Raw genomic sequence first — 19,786 nt, forward strand, 5'->3', positions numbered from 1 at the left:
GTTAATGTGGCGCATATTTTCTTTATAGAGCTTTCTACTGTGTGTACATAGGGAATCCCATAGGGTTTATGTGTTTGATCTTCCTAATGTTGAAAATAAACACCACCATCTTTAGATTAATTGCATTTATATTAGAAATAAGCCTGCGAGCCTGACCTCTGCGTGTTTGTCAGTGTTGTCCAGACTCCCTGCTAACGCTTGAAGCATTCTGGTTTGTGTCCAAGTGTTGATCTTGTTCACTCACCGTGTAGAAGTATGTGAGTTTAGGCCAATGCTCACAGGAGAGATTTTTTACCAGATGACCTGACAGAGGTGGTCTGAGAAAGACCGAGAGACAGTGCGCACTAAAGTACTAACTATGTAGTATGTAAGACATTATGTAAATCAATGCAGATACTAGTGCCAATGGCCTTAAAGGCCAAGACTGACAACAAAACTGAATAGCAGGGATCTTGGCGCATGTACTGCGGTGTAAAAAATAAAAAACACAATTTGTTGAGTCAGCTTAAAATAATTTGTTACCCTGCTGCCTTAAAATTTGAAGTTCAGTCAACTAAAATAAGTTTAATCAACTTGAAATGTTAAGTTGTACTAAGTAACAACTTAGATATTTGTGTTTGCTAAACTTAACAGATGGGTAAGTAACCCAGCTGCCTTAAAATTTTAAGTTGATTCAACACAAATGTGTTAGTATAATTAGTATAATTAGTATAATTTAACATTTCAAGTTGAATAAACTTTTTTTGAGTTGACTGAACTTTAAATTTTAAGGGAGCCAGGTCACAAATTATTTTACGTTGACTCAACAAATTGTGTTTTTTATTTTTTACAGTGTATCCATTTCAAATTGCTTCTACTTTAAAATAATTTCATGTTTAAAATAATGAATTATTTAAAAAATAATTAATAAATACATAATAATAATAAAATGAAATATATATATAAAAAAATCTAAAATCTAAAATAATATTTTTGCTTGTTTTCTAGTTCAAATATCTAAACATCCTTAAATATTTGGTCTTAAAAGGGTCTTAAAAAATCTTAAAATTAATATTCATAAAACCTGTGGAAAAAAACCCTGTGTAAATACATAATTTTCTTAAAAGTTGAGTTGCTTCTCCTATAAATTAATTTTGTTTTAAAAAGATTTCATTATTTAAATAAAATAAATTTAAATAAATTAAAATCTTTCTTAATATTTTTGCTTGTTTTCCAGTTCAAATATCAACATGCTTACATGGTCTTAAAAAAATAAAATAAAATAAAATAAAATAATAAAAAGATTTAATTATTTAAATAAAATAAAATAAAATTTTCCTCAATATTTTGCTTGTTTTCCAGTTCAAATATCTAAACATCCTTACATGGTCTTTAAAATAAAATAAAATAAAATGAAATGAAATGAAATAAAATAAAGGTTTAATTATTTAAATAAAATATAAAATAAAAAAATATATATATATATATTTTTTTTTTTGGAGTTCAAATATCTAAACATCCTTAAATACTTGGTCTTACAATGTCTTAATATTCATAAAACCTATGGAAACCTTGTATAAATACCTGATAAAAACAAGTCTTAAATATTTGGAGTTGCTTCTGCTTTTCATTTCATTTTAAGAATATTTAATTATTTTATTTTAAGTGAAAAAAATGACTAACTAAAAACTTAAGATATTTTTTCAGCGTAGGATTTGTTGTTTAATTTCCTTTTTTTTTTCTCTCTTGCTGTTTTAATTTAATTTTAAGAATATTTAGTTATTTTATAGGACAACAAGTGAAAAATGTGGCTAATTAAAAACTTTGTTTTCAGTGTAGGTTTTGTTGTTGTTTGAAATTCCTTTTTTTAGCTGTTTATTGTGTATTTCCATTGATTTCACAAATAATTTTTCATCTGAATGTAATCAGACAATCAAGTTTCTGATCCATTTAATTTTAAAACCATTTCCTCATTTCTTTCACTTAAATCATACAACCAAAATATCAAAGACATGATTTGTTTCTCTTGTTCATTTAGCAGAAAACAAATCAAATTTAGTCTTTAAATTTTATTTTATTTTTTTAAATCCACAACAAGTGCTGCTATTTTTTTCCTTTGCTGCCCTCTACTGTCCACATCATCAATGTTCCTAAAAGTTCTATTTTGGAATTTAAAACATTGAAGCATTCTGTCCAGTCAGAGTTTGATGAGAAGCCCACTGTGAATGATTAGCCATTAAAATCCTTTCATCTGTAATAAACGGCACCAATCGGTAAGCCGATTCCTCATTGCTATGGTGGCACGGTGGCATCAAACTCTCTGTGTGATCCAATGGACATGTTGACATGGCATTCGAGTTCAAATGAGCCAATGGGAAAGTGTTTTTGTCTTTGTGATGGGCCAGTGGGAAAGCAGATTGAGTGTGATGAGCCAAATAACCGTCCAATGAACTGCCAGATGTTCCTGTCACTGAAATCAAAGCATGTCTGCTTCCCAGAAACCCCGGCCTAGTTACACCTGCGAAAGAGACCCCGTTTATAATAACAGACTGTGTAATTCTACAATGAAAGCAAGACTTCAGCACTTACCCAGTGATCCACAGTCACTGTATTCTTCCGTTTGTTCCCTTCTCATCCTCGCTCTGCGATTGGAGAACCAAACCTTCAGACGAAAGATCGAGATCAGGTCAATAACAAATGTTCCCTTTTGAGGAACTAAGCATTTGTTAGATTAAGTTTTAAATCTGAATTGCCTTTATAGTGTCCTGTGGAAGGTTTATCTCCTCAGACAGCTTTTCTCTTGTCAGCAGGTCTGGATAAAGACCACGGATGAACTCTGAATGCCCAAAAACCAGCAGGGGAGATGTTATAATAGGTCAGTATAACAGCACACAGATGACTCTGAGAGAGATTCAAGTGACTGAAAATGATCACCTTTCTCTAACCTCTCGCTCTGATCTGGGGTGAAAGCCGTTCTGCTGCGATGAGAGGTGCCTTGCAGGTTCGTGTTAATTTGTTGCTGATTTGTCTGAGCTGTTGTGTGTAAACTCCACTGCTCATCCACTTGTTCCTCTAGGGTGAAAGGAAGTACAAGAGGGAGGTTAGTAGACAAATTTGATTTAAGACTTTCACAGTTAGGACATTTACACTTAAAATGAAAATTCTGTCATTACTCACCTCATGTGGTTCCAAACCTGTAAGACCTTCATTCATCTTTAGAACACAAATTAAGATATTTTTGATGAAATCCAAGAGCTTTCTGACACTGCATAGACAGCAACGCAACTTTCCTTTGCATACAAAAAGTGTTCTTGTAGCTTTAAAAAATTATGGTTGATCCATTATGTCACATGGACTATTTTAATGATGGCCTTGAACATGTCAGTTATGTTTCTGTCTATGCAGGTACTGAAAGCTCTTGGATTTTATCAAAAATATCTTAATTTGTGTTCTGAAGATGTTTAAAGGTCTTACGGGTTTGGAACGACATGAGGGTGAGTAATTAATGACAAAATTTTCATTTTTGGGTGAACTATCCCTTAAACTGTCTTAATTAATATTCTTCTATTACTAAATATAAGCAAGTTTATTTTAACTAGTATAAGTAAAACAACAAAAGTGGAATTATGTGATTTGTTTTTTGTTTTTTTAATACACTATCATTCTAAACTTTTGGGTTAGTAATATTTTTATTCATAAAGGACACTTTGATCAAAAGTGACAGTAAAGACATTTATGATATTAGAAAAGATTTCTGTTTCAAATAAATGCTGTTCTTTTGAACTGTCAATTCCTCAAAACTTTTTTTTCTCAAAACAATTAAGCAGCAAAACTGTTTTCAACATTAAAAACAATAATAAATGTTTCTTGAGTACCAAATTAGCATATTAAAATGATTTCTTAAAGATCATGTGATGCTAAAAACTGGAGTAATGGCTGCTGAAAATTCAGGTTTAATAATTAGGGATACATTACATTTGTTACAATGTAATGGTTATTTTAAATGGTAACATTAGTAATATAATATTATAAAATATTAGCTATTGTTTTTACAGTATTTTTATTAAAATAGGCCTAAATGCAGCCTTGGTTGGCATAGTATAAAAAAATCTGAACGACCACAAAATGCTGGGTTAAAACCAGCGATTAAGTTGTTTTGACCCAGCGGTTGGTTGAAGTGTTTAACCCAGCCTTCTGAGAAGCTTTATTTAACTCAACTATTGCTTAAAAATTAATATATTTCTTGCACTTCTTATATGTTGAATAAATAAACAAGTTGATATAATGAATAAGTTAAATGAGTAATTAAATAAACATTTTTAAAAGCTGCCTATTACTAAAAGTTCACCATTTGATTATTGCTGAAGTCTCTAGTAATTACATGTCTGATTTTAAGTTTACAAACTATTTTGGGTTCATTTTAAGCCAGCCGTAGTAATTTTTAAACAGTAGTTGAGTTAAATAAAACTACCTGACGGCTGGGTTAAACAATAGTTAAACATAAAACAGCTCAGTCACTGGGTTTGTCCAGGTTGTTTTGAACCCACAGTTTTTTTTTTTTTAGTGCACAAACTTTTGAATGGTATATTAGGCCCACTTACTCACTGCCCCCCAGAAGACAGAAACTATTTAAAGATTAAAAATTTTGAATGAAACAGATTACCTGAGTAATTGTGTTTTGCATTTGGATATGCACTGCCCATCATGTCCACATCTAAATGAATCTTCTTAAGAATCCGGTTTATGGAAGACACCTGATGACATCAAATGTTCAGTACTGTTTTATAGGCAATTGTGCATTTAAAGGTATAGTTTACCCAAAAATGAAAATTTGCTGAAAATGTAGGATATGACTTCCCCCGAAGTCATCAAAGATGTAGATGAGTTTCTTTCTTCATCAGAACAGATTTGGAGAAATTAAACATTGGAACTTGCTCACCAGCAGATCCTCTGCAGTGAATGGGTGCCGTCAGAATGAGAGTCCAAACAGCTAATCAAAATAATCTTCAAGACTGTCTATCAATTAATGTCTTATGAAGTGAAAAGCTGCATGTTTGTAATAAACTAATTCATATTCAAGATTCCAGCACGCACACAATGTCATAAGACATTGATATTTGGTTCAATTTCAGTTGCAATATTGGTGATTTTCTTCAAAAATTCAATGTCAATTCAACGTCTAAAGTCAATGTTAATTTGATGTCCAACACTGACGTGATGTTGATATTTGTTATTTTTAGGTTATGCAACCAAAATCCAACATAAAGTCAATGTCAAATTGGCGTCAAATACTGATTTCATTCACCAAATTTTCATTCTCAGTCAAAACGCAATGTCTGTCCAACATCAATGTGATGTTATACTGATGTCTTGTGCCAGCTGGAATGTTTTAACCGTTGTTTTTTAACTCTCATTCTGACGGCACCCATTCACTGCAGAGGATCCACTGGTTAGCAAGTGATGTAATGCTCAATTTCTCCAAATCTGTTCCAATTAAGCAAACTCATCTACATCTTGAATGGCCTAAAGGTTAGTAAATTCTCAACAAATTTTAATATTTCATCTTTTTTGGGAATAGTTAAACCCAAAATAGAAATTATATAATCATTTACTCACCCTCATGTTGAAGAGAACGTAATGCAGGTTTGGGCTGACATGAGGTTATGTAAATGATGACAAAATTGTAATTTTGGGGTGAACTATCCCTTTTAAAATTACGTTATATTCGAATCAACACCAGCTTTTGATGTTAATCATTTTTAAACATTTGCTATTAACCTAAGAAAAATCAACCAAAATCAACTGAGTTTTAACCTACACTGGGTACTTTATCTCCTCTGCAGACTCGATCCGTCGCCAGTTTTTGTCGGATCTCCCAGGCGAACAGTGCGGGGTTCTGCCGCTTGTGTTGCGCTATGATGGATATGACATCAGGAGTCAGGAGTCTGGGTCTGCTGCCTCCCGTTGCTTTAGGACCAATGAACCCTGTGCGCTGAAACCTGCCCAAAATCTTACTGACGCAGCCGTTGGAGACCTACAAAGAGCACACTGTTAATCCAACATATTGATATTCAAACAAACACGTGATAAAGTAAGAACTGTACTCAGTACCTTTAATATTCTGGAGATCTCACACGGTCTTACGCCCTCATTCGCAAGCTCAATCATCAGCCTTCGTTTATAGACAGGTAGAGGACGGCCATTCAGAAACACACCGCCCAGCTGATTCACACTCCCTTCCCCTGACACATAATCATACACAAGCTACATTATTAGGAGGTTTGCGCATTTATGATTAAGTGGAATTTCATACAGAATCAACTGAACAACTCTCAGAAAAAGGGTACAAAACTGGGTCGGTGCTATTTCAAAAACCTAAAATATGGGCTATACTGCAAAAAATGATTTTCTTTGTATTATTCGGTCACTTTAATTTAAGGTCCAATTCTCGCTATGAACAAATCATTAACTACGACTTTTGCCTCAATAAAGCACTAATTTGCTGCTTATTAATTAGTAAGGTAGTTGTTAAGTTTAGGTATTGGGTAAGATTGGGATGTAGAATATGATCATGCAGAATATGTGCTTTATAAGTATTAATAAACAGCCAATATGTTAATATAGGCATGCTAATAAGCAGCTAGTTAATAGTGAGAACAGTTCTATAAGGCCTTATACTAAAGTGTCACCTATTTTTCTCTTGTTTTATAGTATAAATAACTCTTGAATCAAGATACTTTACAAATAAAGTGACTTAAGATATTGTCTTGTTTTTTTTTTTTTTTAAATGATCACAATTTTGTTCGTTTTTGCTTAAAACAAGCAAAAAAAATCTGCCAGTGAGGCCTATTTTTCTTACCTAATTGGCAGATATTTTTGCTTGTTTTAAGCAAAAACTAACTTTTTTTTTTTTTTTTTCAGAAAACAAGACGTAATATCTTAAATCATTTTACTTGTCGAGTAAATGGATCTTGATTCAAGAATGTTTAGATATTTATACTGGAAAACAAGACAAAAACAATGAGTAAAAAATCATTTTTTGCAGTGTTTACAACTATATATATACTTTTTTTCTGAGAACGCGTTTCTGCGTCTTTTCAGTAAACATGGTTATGTAAATAACTTTATATATAAACATTTTTCTCATTTATAAGCTACACGACTTTATGAGTCGAAATGTCTAAATTTAGCACAGCTTTGAATTTTCAACAATTAGACAGCAATTTAAAGAACCGTAAAGATCAATTGCGAACCTTCGTTTCCCAGATCGGAATTTGCGCCGCACATCCCAACGGGCACCTGCAGCCTTGCAAAAAAATAATCAAAATTATATTTTAGTAAACTTTTAACGTATTAAATTATCCTGAAATCTAATTCATGAAAAAACACATTGCAAAACGAATATTAAAAGCCGACTAACCCTCTTCATACAGCCTAGATGCTCTTACTCTTCTTTCTTCAAGAAGATGCGTCCTTGCAAGTGGCCTCCACTCTCTGCCCCCACGCGTGGCTTCTTATATATAACCGAGTGCCCTTATCAAGACGATGACGTGCTGTCCGCATAGGAAGAAAGTAAACACAGACTCTCGATGGTGACTGCTCACCAGTGATCACAAGAGTTGGTACACAGTTTTTAAACGTTTTTGTGATGTTTAGTTATAACGCGTTTTCACGGGCATTTAAATTTGGATTGGATTTCGCACCGAATTCAAGCTTTCTCTGAGAGAGTGAACCAGAACAACGTTATTTTCGGGCGCTCTCCGTTCCATACGCCTCCAAAAAACTTTTACATTTAATTCAATTCAGCACACGTTTAAAATATCCCAGAAGTTCGTTTAAAAACAGTGGCCTTTTAAAATGTCACTGTGTAATTCGCACACTGTGTGCACCAACGGGACAGATGCATGCGCATATAGGCTATGAGAGGCAAACATTTAGTGTGGGTAGCCTGCAAAGTAGGTATTAGACTTATTTCCACTTAGAGGACTTATGTTCAGTTAGCTAAACCACAGTTTGAGTTTGAGTCATCGCCTTTGCTGAGCGAACAGAGCAGCAAGTGTGGATCGTCTGATTTCAGCACCACCCAGAGCTGAACAGGTCCCATGATGGTCAGAATGCGCGTGTGAAACACAGTTCTCGCCCACATATGAAATCAGTCAGCTTCCAAAATATAATTCTGAAATGTTGCGCTCATTTATGAGCCTACAAACTCGATTTGACTTCTCAAACGACTGGAGATTGAGGCTCTCCGGCGGTCACGTGACTGGCGCATCTTTCATCCTTCCACGCTACGACCGCAGGCTACATGTTAATCAGATTTAGTTCTTTTAAAGCAAACATTTGAAAACCTGCTCCAAAGACGACTGCCATATGGTAAAGTGCTTTTGATAAATCATAAATCCATCATGGAGCCCCTTTTATTACATTTTCTTTCAAGCATGAACAAATAGAGTCACAGGGGCAAATGTGCACCAATTGTGGTTTTATTTATAAAAATAGTGAGCTGAAAACCCTCCCAGATGTCCCTTGTCTCGCCAGCAGATAAAATGTGTTGTAAACGTTTCAAAGGAAATATTTGGAGAGCAAATATTAGCGAGAGAGTATCCACACAAGCCTCATCTTTGGTCCTGCTCAATGACTAATTGGGCATCATTAGGTAAATCCACACAGATCGAAGATTGTGGAAATAAGGTTGGATTTTAAAATGCCATATGGTGCAAATTACATATTAACTACCCCTTACTGCATAATAATATCTGCAGGACTGGACGGTCCGCATATAAACGTGACGACCGGTTTGAACGCCAACATCTCCTTGCCAACGGGATGAAAAGACAAATAACATATTTATTTATTACTTAAAACAGCTTTTGGTTCTTTTTTGCTCATTTTATTAAACGAAACTAGCTAATGCAACGAGTTAACGCTTCAAAAATGAGCTAAAAAATGACGAAATCCTCTCAGTGCGCAAATTTGTCTGGCACTTTGGGAACGTTTACAGTTGAAACCTTTAAATCAAAACGATCTTGATATATTTACGAATCTTGTGCCATCAGAAATCAAGAAAGCATTCCAAATATTAAATCTTTCCATGTTGAGCTCTGAATTATAGACGTAAACTTGATTATTACACCCGCGTAAATGTGCACTTGGAGCTCTCCAAACGCGCACACGTGTTGTGCACTATTCAAACAGCCATTCAAATACTAGGATGCAGCTTTAAATTAAGAGATCACGGTTTTTTTTGCTGACACTAACGTTAAATCATAGAAATCTCCTTTTTAGTTCTCACTGTTCGCACCCATGGGTGTCTTAAAAATGAGGAAATGCACATCTGTGCCAGTGCAATAGTGCAGATGAAGATCTGATGTCTCACATTTCCTCCCCAAATTTTTAACCGAATTACGTAATTGTTTAAAAAGTTGCATTGTATCTTATTCAAAGCTCTTGGTTATCCATGCACACATTAGCATTGTAACAGTTCAATCTATGCTTTCCAGTGAGACTGGGGACCGTTCAGAATAAAAGTAAACTTTTAATATCTTACACAGTACCTTTGTATGCCAATATGACCATGAAGGGATGAATATCATGCACTTTTTCTGTTTCTGTATGATTGCAGGATGATGCAAAGGAAGTTATGTTTAGGTTCTTGCGCGCATTGATCCGAGTATTTTTAATTGACAATGAACGGCCAGTGTTTCAAAAGCTCCCTTGTAACATTAAGCGATTCAGATTGGTCTTTGTGTTAATCAAGTAAACTGACAATCAAAAGGCTAAATTATAACTGTATGGTTGTGGGCGTGAATACATGTCTACTTTATGTCCATATTATGACATGTCCAAATATATGTCCGATTTGACTTCCATTTCATAAAATGTGTTTTCATTTTTAGATAAAAATAAGTAGGCTATTGTAAAATAAATTATAAGATCATTTCAAGTCACAGCAGCTTGGACGTTTCTAGTTGTTCCAGCAACCCGATTCTTCCAGTGTATTTGGGTACTTCTTCTGAACATAAGTTCATGAGCTAATCATAAGACAAAAGGACAACGTCAACCAAGTCTCACGCACAGGCTTTACTCTAAGCATGGAGACGCGCAATATTGGGTTATAAATCAAAGCAAAACGTAATATTTGTTAAATAGCGCCATCTAGTGGTCAGTAATCGCCTCCGCAACATTATTGTCCACGGTGCTCCATACAGAGATTGAGCTCTCATTTCATTCATACAGAATGAAAGTCTTTTTATTAATGTCGAATCATGAATGTCAGTCATGATGCATGCATAATTATGAAACCCACCGAATTAGTAACTAATTAAAGAACGTAAAATCATAATAAAGTGGTTTCAGTTTCGGTGTCAACGTGACGCATTCAACAATATATTACACACCTACTGTTAATGTGTTAAATTAAATTATTACACACGTACTTCCAAAATCCAAATTACAATTAATCAAAGCAACACTTAAATGTCTCAACGTCTAATATTAATAATAATAATAATAAGTTATATAATGCGGGAGACGGGTAAACTAAATTACATATTTAAATGATCAAATCGTATGCATTATCGACATGTTTTATGGATTGAAAATAATTCCCCTTTATTAAAATACGGATTACAAAGAGTTTTGTTTTTAAGGCACTTATATTTAATAGTGCTAATAGTTTCTATTGTGTTTTTTTAATTGAATAATTTCAATTTACATACTAAAGTGGGAACAATAACTTACATAGGCATAAAAATCTGACGTTTTTTTTACGTGCGCTCTTAACCAGTGACAGTTACGTCCGTCCCATCTTCATGTTAAACACAGGAAGGTATATAGATAGACAGATAGATAGATAGATAGATAGATAGATAGATAGATAGATAGATAGATAGATAGATGATAAACTGTAAAAAAAATAAAAAACACAATTTGTTGAGTCAGCTTAAAATAATGTGTTACCCTGCTGCCTTAAAATTTTAAGTTCAATCAACTAAAATAAGTTTAGTCAACTTGAAATGTTAAGTTGTACTAAGTAACAACTTAGATATTTGTGTTTGCTAAACTTAACAGATGGGTAAGTAACCCAGCTGCCTTAAAATATTAAGTTGATTCAACTCAAATTAACAAATTAAAATAACAATTATTGTATTTATTTATTTTAATTCTGCAAGTTTGTTTCCTCATATTTATATCTCCAGTAATATAGCCTACACTGTAAAAAAACAATTTGTTGAGTCAACTTAAAATAATTTGTTACCTGGCTGCCTTAAAATTTTAAGTTCAGTCAACTCAAAAAAATGTTAGATTGTACTAAGTGACAACTTAGATATTTGAGTTAATTCAACTTAAAATTTTAAGGCAGCTGGGTTACTTACCCATCTGTTAAGTTTAGCAAACACAAATATCTAAGTTGTTACTTAGGACAACTTAACATTTTAAGTTGACTAAACTTATTTTAGTTGACTGAACTTCAAATTTGAAGGCAGCAGGGTAACAAATTATTTTAAGCTGACTCAACAAATTGTGTTTTTTATTTTTTACAGTGTATCTAGGCCCATATCTTTAGTGTACATACAAGCAGTGCACATTACTTTTCATGTTAAACACATAAAAGTAGATAGATAGATGAATAAATAATGCATAAACATATAAATAAAACAATAAATGCTAAAATTAAAAAAGAATAAAGATAAAAATAAACACAGCAAATGATAATGTAAAAAAACACGCAAATTCTTGGATAAATGTAATTAAAATAACTTTATTTGTTTATTTATTTATTTTATTTCTGCAGGTTTGCGTCTCCACGTTTAAATCTCCAGTAGGTAAAATATCTAGGCCCATTTTTTAGTCAAAGTCATATGCGCCAAGTAATGTAAAGAAAATAAGTATGAATAAAACAGTAGCCAAGTCAGAAAATTAATTTTAAATTCATTAAAATTCTTCAACATTTTAGGGGGTGTGTTGTGAATATGTGCACACACTTTTTTCAAATCTGTGCTGACGTGTCGCACCTCCCCACTTACCGGATGTCATCACTCGCATTCTAACGTCACAAGCAAATCTCCCCATTCAGCGCACGAGTGTGACGCTGTGACCGAGGAAGTGCAACATTTCGACGTGTACATCCTCACGCTGTGCTTCCGGTTAAGCAAAGCGTGATCAGTCGTGCTCAGTCTCTCTTCCCTTCCTCGGCTCACAGTAGAGGCGTCTCGTAGGACTCTCCCGGTTCCTTTACCTCTCTCTCTTCCCTCCCTAACGGAATACTCATTCAGCCCAGCGGACATGGCATCTGCAGTACCGGCACAAGTTCAGCCCAACCCAGCTTCGCAGCTGCAGAGGGGAATAGTGAAGATGGTAGGAGAACACACGGGACACAAGTATTGGTCTGGGGGTGCTGGCTAACTCACCAATGCTCACTGGGAAAGAAGTGATTGGGAAGACTTCAAAAGTTCAGATCTTTGGTGTCAGACATGCATTGCGGAGCTTACCGCTTTTCCTTAAGTTCTTTTGACTTTTGGCGAGGCTTTCAGTTGTTTCCATGAGGAGCAGAGATTGAGAAGTTGAGCGGTCTTCAGCTGTGATCCAGATGGCCAGTTATGCAATAATAATTATATTCAAAGTTTCCTTAAACTTTTGACGTCTTGCATTAGCTGTTGTAAATGACGCTAAACATTATATACACGAGCCGCTAAGTCTAAATATTTTGCAGCTACAACTCCATATTTGTAAAGAGGCACATATAACAACTCCGATAGTTTGTTAAACACTCTCTTCTAAAAAAGCGAAGCTTTTTAAACACTTCTAGAGTTTGTCATACACTGATTTAAACTTAAAAACTAGCGCACGCCGCAGATTTGTGGCTTGAGTTTGCGGTTTAACGTACAGATTCAATCTGGTGATTCGAAACTTTTGAATCGGTTCACTAAAAGATTCGTTTACTGGTCAGTTCGCAATCTTTACGCCGGTAGGTGGCGACTCATGCGTGTTTAAATGATTCACTAGCTGAGTCGATTCTTTTCTAAGCGTGTAAAAAAGCTGCTAAGCTTGATATTTATCAACATCTAAGTGCTATATGTGTGTAAAGGTTAATTGTTTGCGGTCAAAAGTCGTTAAATTCTTCCGTCAGGTTGTGGAGCAGTAAACAAAGTTACGAAATAACGTTATGGGTGTGCAGTGAATAAGAACGAATGAAGCTAAAAAACACCTATTCAAACGAAACCTTTCATAGTCATAATCTACAATGACCTACATGAATGGTGTATAACTACACTTTTTTATTATTTGAACTAAAGTTCAAAGTTCAGGTTTGTTCTGATAGCATGACGTGTGAGGTCTCGTGTGTGTTGGGGCGCTTGAGGAACCGCTCGAGAGCCAAGTTTCGTTCAGTTTCTTCGCCTGGTACAGTGTTTCTGTGTTGTTGTAAGACTCAGTGAGCAACCAGCTTTCTTAGGCCCCCTAACCAGGCAGTGAGCCGCAGTTTTGGACTGTTTACTTTTCCTGGTCTGGTGAGTTCAGGGGGAGCAGATAGGAGAAACTGACACGTAGGTCTTTAGCCAACCACGAACGGAGCATGGAAGAAAACGCTACATGTAAACAAACCGGCACAGGCTTTATTAAACTTAATTATGAGTTATATTAGATGTTTGTTTTAAAATTTGTAGTTATTGTTATAGCCTTTCTGAGGATAAAACGGTCACTTAATGTATCCTTGTAATTTAAGTTACTACATTACAACCTTGCTAACTTATTATTAGCCAAAAAACAGTTAAACATAACAACATAACCTCTTTTCATTAATTTAAAGGATGCACTTTATGAAGTATGTTTTATAATTGATTTAGTTGAATAATTTACGTATACATATAATCAGTTCCATGGGGCTAATATGTCAGCCTTATAAAACATTTCTGACACTGGTTTGAAATGGTTGCAAAGGTAAGTTATTGTAAATGAAATATCATGGCCTGTCTCTTATTTTACTATTTCAAATGAGCATGGGTGCTTCCCACTCTTGCTCAACTCCTTGTTAAATCAAAGCATGGTGGATTTGGGAAATTCATGGATATTTTCCGCCTGAGACTGTGGCGACGGAGGCTTGTGTCCTTTCATACAGTCAGTAATTAGGCAGGCCCTCTGCTCTCAGTGCCTGTCTAAAGGAAAGAATGAACTCTTCCTTCTTTGGCATCCTTTTTCTTGTTTTATTAGCATTTAATAAGTTTAAGTACGGCCCAGAAGAACACTCGGTTGTGCAGTCATAACTCTGATAAGTTTGATCAGTGCGTTTGAATGAGGGCAGTAATACAGAATCGGTGTTATCATTCAGTCAATGAACGTAATCATTTCGTAATGGTGCAAATGTGTCTAAGTTTGGAGGAATGCCAGTGATCTGACAGATGATTGGATAAGCCACTCCTAGATTTCTGTAACAACTGTTTCTTAAGGCAAAAAACAAGCGTGATGAGGCTTGTAAACATTAGTGATGCAAATACCTCAAACGTCTCAGAGAACAAGCACTGATTCAAATGCTAATGTGAATACACACGTAATCGTTGATTTCGGCAGGGCAAGGTCTCCCCTGAGGGTTTTAAGTTGTGTTTGTTTAGGGCTGTTAAGGCTGAGGCGTCATGCTGTGATTAACACAGTAGTGATTATTTCACTATTGTTGTCTTTGGTTAGTGGGTGTAATAGTTGTTGGCCAAACACAAACAAGCAGGTCCTAAAGGAATTGTGGCCTAAATCAGATCCCTCAGGCATTTAGTGTTTGACTTGCTGATTGATTGTTTGTATCATGCATTGGCAAATGCGAGTACAGTTGCAACTCTCCATTATTGACATAAGTGGAATGATGACTGTTTATGAAACGTTATATAAGCAATCACATTGATTTGTTTTGCTTTGCAGGTCTTGTCTGGTTGTGCTGTCATCGTTAGGGGTCAGCCGCGAGGAGGACCCCCTCCAGAACGGCAGATCAACCTGAGTAACATCCGAGCCGGAGCTCTCGCCCGTCGTGCAGTTCAGGGTCAACCAGATACCAAGGACACACCAGATGAGGTAAACATCAACCCTAAACAGAGATGCTCTCTCTGATCCTTGAATTTCTTTTTTGTGTATGCAGTGATTTTTTTTTTTTTTTTTTTTTTTTTTTGTGGGTCACATTCCAGTAAGCAACTTTATTAGCCATGTTTTCTAAACAAAATACTTATTATTTTTATTTTGTTATATTATTTTATTACAAATTTTATTACAGAACATTTCAGTTTTTTTTGTGAAAAATCTAAATATTGCTGAAACATTTTAATTCCAATTACAAATCAAGCAGCATTTCCATCCACTCAAAAAAAGCAATAAAATAAGATGTGACCCTAGACCACAAAACCAGTCATAAGGGTCAATTTTTTTAAATTGAGATTTATACATCATCTGAAAGCTGAATAAATAAGCTTTTTTTGTTAGGATAGGACAATATTTGAATATCTGGAATCTGAGGGTGCAAAAAAATAAAAATACTGACAAAATTGCCTTTAAAATTGTCCAAATTAAGTTCTTAGCAATGCAAGTAACTAATCAAAAATTAAGTTTCGATACATTTAAGGTGGGAAACTTACAAAATATCTTCATGGAGCATGATCTTTGCTTAATATCCTAATGATTTTTTGGCATAAAAGAAGAATCAATAATTTTGACCCATACAATGTATTTTTGGCTATTGCTACAAATATACCCATGCTACTTAAGACTGGTAAAATAAAAAGCTTCATGGGAAATTGATGTAAAATGGAAGTTGAGGTCACTGTCTCTTATAAAAATTATTTACACTACTGGTCAAAAGTTTTTGAACAGTCTTGACTGTTTTTTTTATGTCTTTAAAGAAGTCTCCTTTCACCAAGCATGCATTTATTTAATCCATGAATATTTGAAATATTATTACTATTTAAAATAACGGTTTTAAAATTGAATTTATTTCTGTGATTTCAAAGCTGAATTTTTTGCATCATTATTCCAGTCACAAGATCCTTCAGAAATCATTCTAATATTCTGATTTGCTATTTTAAAAGCATTTATTATTATTATTATTATTATTATTATTATTATTATTATTTTTATTCTGATGTTGAAAACAGCATGTTAGAATGTTTTCTGAAGTATCATGTGACACCGAAGACTCAAGTAATGATGCCGAAAAATTGGCTTTGATCACAGGACTAATTACATTTTAAAATATATTCAAATAGAAAGCAGTTATTTAAAATGGTGAAAGTATTTCACAATATTACTCCTTTTGCTGTATTTTGGATCCAATAAATGCAGGTATGCCGAGCAGAAAAGACTTCTTTAAAAAACATTAAATATCTTACTGTTCAAAAACTTTTGACTGGTAGTGTATGCTTTTAATGTGTTCACACTTTACAAATGCATTCAAATAGAAACAATACTAAAAATCTGTAAACATGGAAAGCAATAGAAATTTAGCATCTAAGTCAAGTTTAATTAAAGTTTGTCCTCAAAGATCAGTGTTTCATCAGCTTTGAGAGGGCACTGTTTCTCTCACACGCGCAAAGAGAAAGAGAAAGACAGAGAAAGGCTTGCATGCCACAGAATTTACATGCAACATGTAAATGGGATTCTTTGTTGTATTTTCCTGTCAAATGATTAAGTTGATTCAAAATTATTCCGCCTTTAAGAAAAAGCAGAAGCCACTGCTGGTTCCTTCAGTAGTGGGCGGAACTAATATGCAAACACCTGATAAATCCACATTTGATTTTAGGAAATAAGCAAACTCAGATAATGTGAATAATATAGCAATATTCATAGCAGCTCATGAGACCTGATCTAGGTCAGTAGTCAATGGTGATTCTTTTGGATGAAGGGTTTAAATATTACTTTTTACCATTTTTCATTAAGTAAATCAGCCTTTGTGAATATAAAAGACCAAAACGTAAAAAAACGCTTATTATTAGAAACATTAATAATAAGCTTTTGAACAAAAGGTATGTGCACGTCATACCTTATATCATCGATACAAATCCAACTTAGGCCAGTGTGTATTTTTATATTTGTATTTCTATCAAACATATTTCACCCTGGAACATGATCTTTACTTAATATCCTAATGAGTTTTGGCATAAAATTGATATTTTTGACCCATACAGTGTATTTGTGGCTATTGCTACAAATATACTTGTGTGACTTATGATGGTTTTGTGCTCCAGGATCACACATTAAATGCGACATCCATACATTTGCATCAAAGTCTTTATGCAAACTTACATCATATGTGACCCTGGATCACAAAACCAGTCATAAGGGTCAGTTTTTCAAAATTGAGTTTTAAACATCATCTGAAAGGTGAATAAATAAGCTTTCCATTGATGTATGGTTTGTTAGGATAGGACAATATTTGGTTGAGATAAAACTGTTTGAAAATCTGGAATCTGAGGGTGCAAAAAATCAAAATATTGAGAAACTCAACTTTAAAGTTGTCAAAAATAAGTTCTTAACAATGTATATTACTAATCAAAAATTAAGTTTTGACATATTTACACTAGAAATTTTACAAAATATCTTCATGGAACATGATTTTTACTTAATTTCCTAATGATTTTTGCCATAAAAGAAAAATCAATAATTTTGACCCATACGATGTATTTTTGGCTATTGCTATAAATGTACACCAGCGACTTAAGACTGGTTTTGTGGTCCAGGGTCACATATCAGTCTTGTAGTGCATACTATGGGAACCCTCTATAAAATGACTAGAAACCTTAATAATAAATTTAACATCTAATTCCGCATTACTTTCTTTTATAACTTTTATAACTGTTTGCTCTACAGTGTATTCACTGAGATGTAGGTTTCCCAGTAATGCGTGAACTGGTAAAACACATAGCGTTAGTCCCTTTGGATAACGGAGAAACTCACTTCTGCCAAATGCATAAAAAAAATAAAAGTCTTTAAAAAACCACTTAAGTCTACGTTCCGCTTCACGCTGTGTCTAAAATCACTTTTGCTCTGCATCTTGTGACTTTTTACTTAGTAAATAAATCCATTATATTTCTTGAATTCTACACCCGTTAAATCACTTTTTTTTTGCAAGTGATTTAAACATTTTAGTTAGAACATTTTCATTCTCAGAGTGAATAGAATCTTTTTTTAGTTGCTCTGTGCTGTATGGCTGTAAATAGCTGTGTGTGTGTGTTCTACACAGCCATGGGCTTTCCAGGCACGAGAGTTTCTGCGCAAGAAGGTAATCGGCAAAGAAGTCTGCTTCACCGTGGAGAATAAAACCCCTCAAGGCAGGGAATACGGCATGGTCTACCTGGGAAAAGGTGAGAGCTGTTTATGTTCACGAAAAAAGACTCTCACTGCAACAGTACTGATCGAAATTATGTGTGTTTATTATAGTAGCGTGTTGTTGTAGTAACACTTGTGATCTCTCCAAAGACACCTCAGGAGAAAATATCGCAGAGTCTCTGGTGGCCGAAGGTCTCGCCACAGTTCGCAGAGAAGGCATCAGAGGAAACAAGTAAGAACTCCGCGTGTTTTCTTTCCTGAGGCGGTGTCAGTACGGTTCTTGCACCTATTGTCAAAGCCTTCACAATGCTGGCTATGTTTTTCCCTTCGGCTGAGGTCATTTGTGTTGCCACAGTGGTTTGATTGTAAAAACACATTATATGTCCTCTAGGGGGCAGTGTTTGCCTTTATTGTAGTTACTTAGACACTCTGGCTTTATCAGATGTTATTGCTTATCATTTTTCTCCGGTTGATCTCTCACTCCCTCTTCTGGTCACACCTGCTCGTTACACATCCTGTCTGTCCGTCCTTCTCCCTCTGGCTATAAGCGGTGTAATATTGTCCTAAGCTTTTGGGACTTAATGATGTGTATGCGGGCCACTCTGTGAAATGGCCCTGAACAATTGCCAGTGGAATCGGTTTGCTTTAGGCTCATTTTCCCCACAGGAGACGGTGGTGTTAGGCCCACTGTTCTCTCCACAGCCCCTGAACAGCCTTCTCATTAGCCAGGCCTGCTGTGGCCCATCACAGCCCACTGGATCGGCTATCATAATCTTCAAAGGAGTTGTGTTTAAACCTGGGCCGCTCTCTGCCCACCAGCTCTCAATTAGGCACATCCGAGCTGGGAAGAATGCCCACTCCTCTCCCTGACACGCTTTCGCTCCCACTTTTGAAAATATGAAGGAAAATAAAACTTTACTAGACAAAGACAGCTCAAGATGGCTGCTGAGATTTGGCAGCCCCTTATTTCCTGTAGTTAAAATTTATGAAGGCTTAGATAATTGGAGCTTTGGGCTTGTCATTTAATAGGCAGAACGCGACTTTTCTTTGACATTTGCTGTACCAGCCTCGCCTGTTACTACATGAGTGAGTTTTTAAATAAGAGTCGGGTATTAACATCTGTCCTTTGTCTCGTCGACTTTCATATCGGAAAAAGCGGCCAGATGAACCCAAATGGCTGGTTTGAATATTGTGAGCTTTGTGTTTGTGTCCATTAAAGGTGTCGGTGTCCTAGTCTCCCTTGAGCCGCCCACAGTCTGCTTACTGACCATCTGATGAATATTGCACGTAAAATTGGAAATTTTCACAAGGGCCCGTGAAAGTGACAGACTGTAACGTCATATTTGAGAATTGATGTGTACGGGTTTTTATCGGTCCACCGAAATGAAATCCAGTTTGATAGGAGTTATGTTGACTTTTATAAATTATTAGATGAATAACAGCATTTGTAAAAATAAGTATTTGTAAAAATCGCTGGGTTAGTGGCTTTTGATGTTTAAAATGCATTGAGTTT

At 34.9% G+C, this 19,786-nt stretch overlaps 2 protein-coding genes across 2 annotated transcripts in view; one reads left to right on the forward strand and one right to left on the reverse strand.

Moving 5' to 3' along the window:
* Window positions 1-2,150: 2,150 nt before the first annotated feature.
* Window positions 2,151-7,462, reverse strand: pax4 (paired box 4). The gene is made up of 9 exons (XM_051107305.1): window positions 7,400-7,462; window positions 7,233-7,285; window positions 6,091-6,221; window positions 5,798-6,013; window positions 4,643-4,733; window positions 2,914-3,051; window positions 2,733-2,815; window positions 2,569-2,641; window positions 2,151-2,497 (listed from the first exon to the last, which is right to left on the reverse strand). Exons 2-9 carry the CDS (start codon window positions 7,264-7,266, stop codon window positions 2,151-2,153), a joined length of 1,113 nt encoding a protein of 370 aa, XP_050963262.1. The 5' UTR covers window positions 7,267-7,285; window positions 7,400-7,462.
* A 4,632-nt stretch (window positions 7,463-12,094) lies between these two features.
* snd1 (staphylococcal nuclease and tudor domain containing 1) overlaps window positions 12,095-19,786 on the forward strand; it is a 216,723-nt gene continuing 209,031 nt past the window's right edge. The window contains exons 1-4 of the mRNA XM_051107004.1: window positions 12,095-12,336; window positions 14,884-15,033; window positions 18,188-18,308; window positions 18,424-18,505. Coding sequence (XP_050962961.1) covers window positions 12,265-12,336; window positions 14,884-15,033; window positions 18,188-18,308; window positions 18,424-18,505 — 425 coding nt within the window. The 5' untranslated portion in view covers window positions 12,095-12,264. The remainder of the gene's footprint in view (window positions 12,337-14,883; window positions 15,034-18,187; window positions 18,309-18,423; window positions 18,506-19,786) is intronic.

This window comes from Labeo rohita, chromosome 4 (assembly GCF_022985175.1).
Source record: "Labeo rohita strain BAU-BD-2019 chromosome 4, IGBB_LRoh.1.0, whole genome shotgun sequence".
Lineage (NCBI taxonomy): Eukaryota > Metazoa > Chordata > Actinopteri > Cypriniformes > Cyprinidae > Labeo > Labeo rohita.

Bases quoted from the DNA above. Each gene is read 5' to 3' on its own strand.
- pax4 (XM_051107305.1), bottom strand. From the start codon at position 7,266: ATGTGCGGCGCAAATTCCGATCTGGGAAACGAAG. The intron at 6,222-7,232 runs GTTCGCAATTGA...ATTATGTGTCAG, and splicing joins TTCCGATCTGGGAAACGAAG to GGGAAGGGAGTGTGAATCAG. The intron at 6,014-6,090 runs GTACTGAGTACA...TGCTCTTTGTAG, and splicing joins AGATCTCCAGAATATTAAAG to GTCTCCAACGGCTGCGTCAG.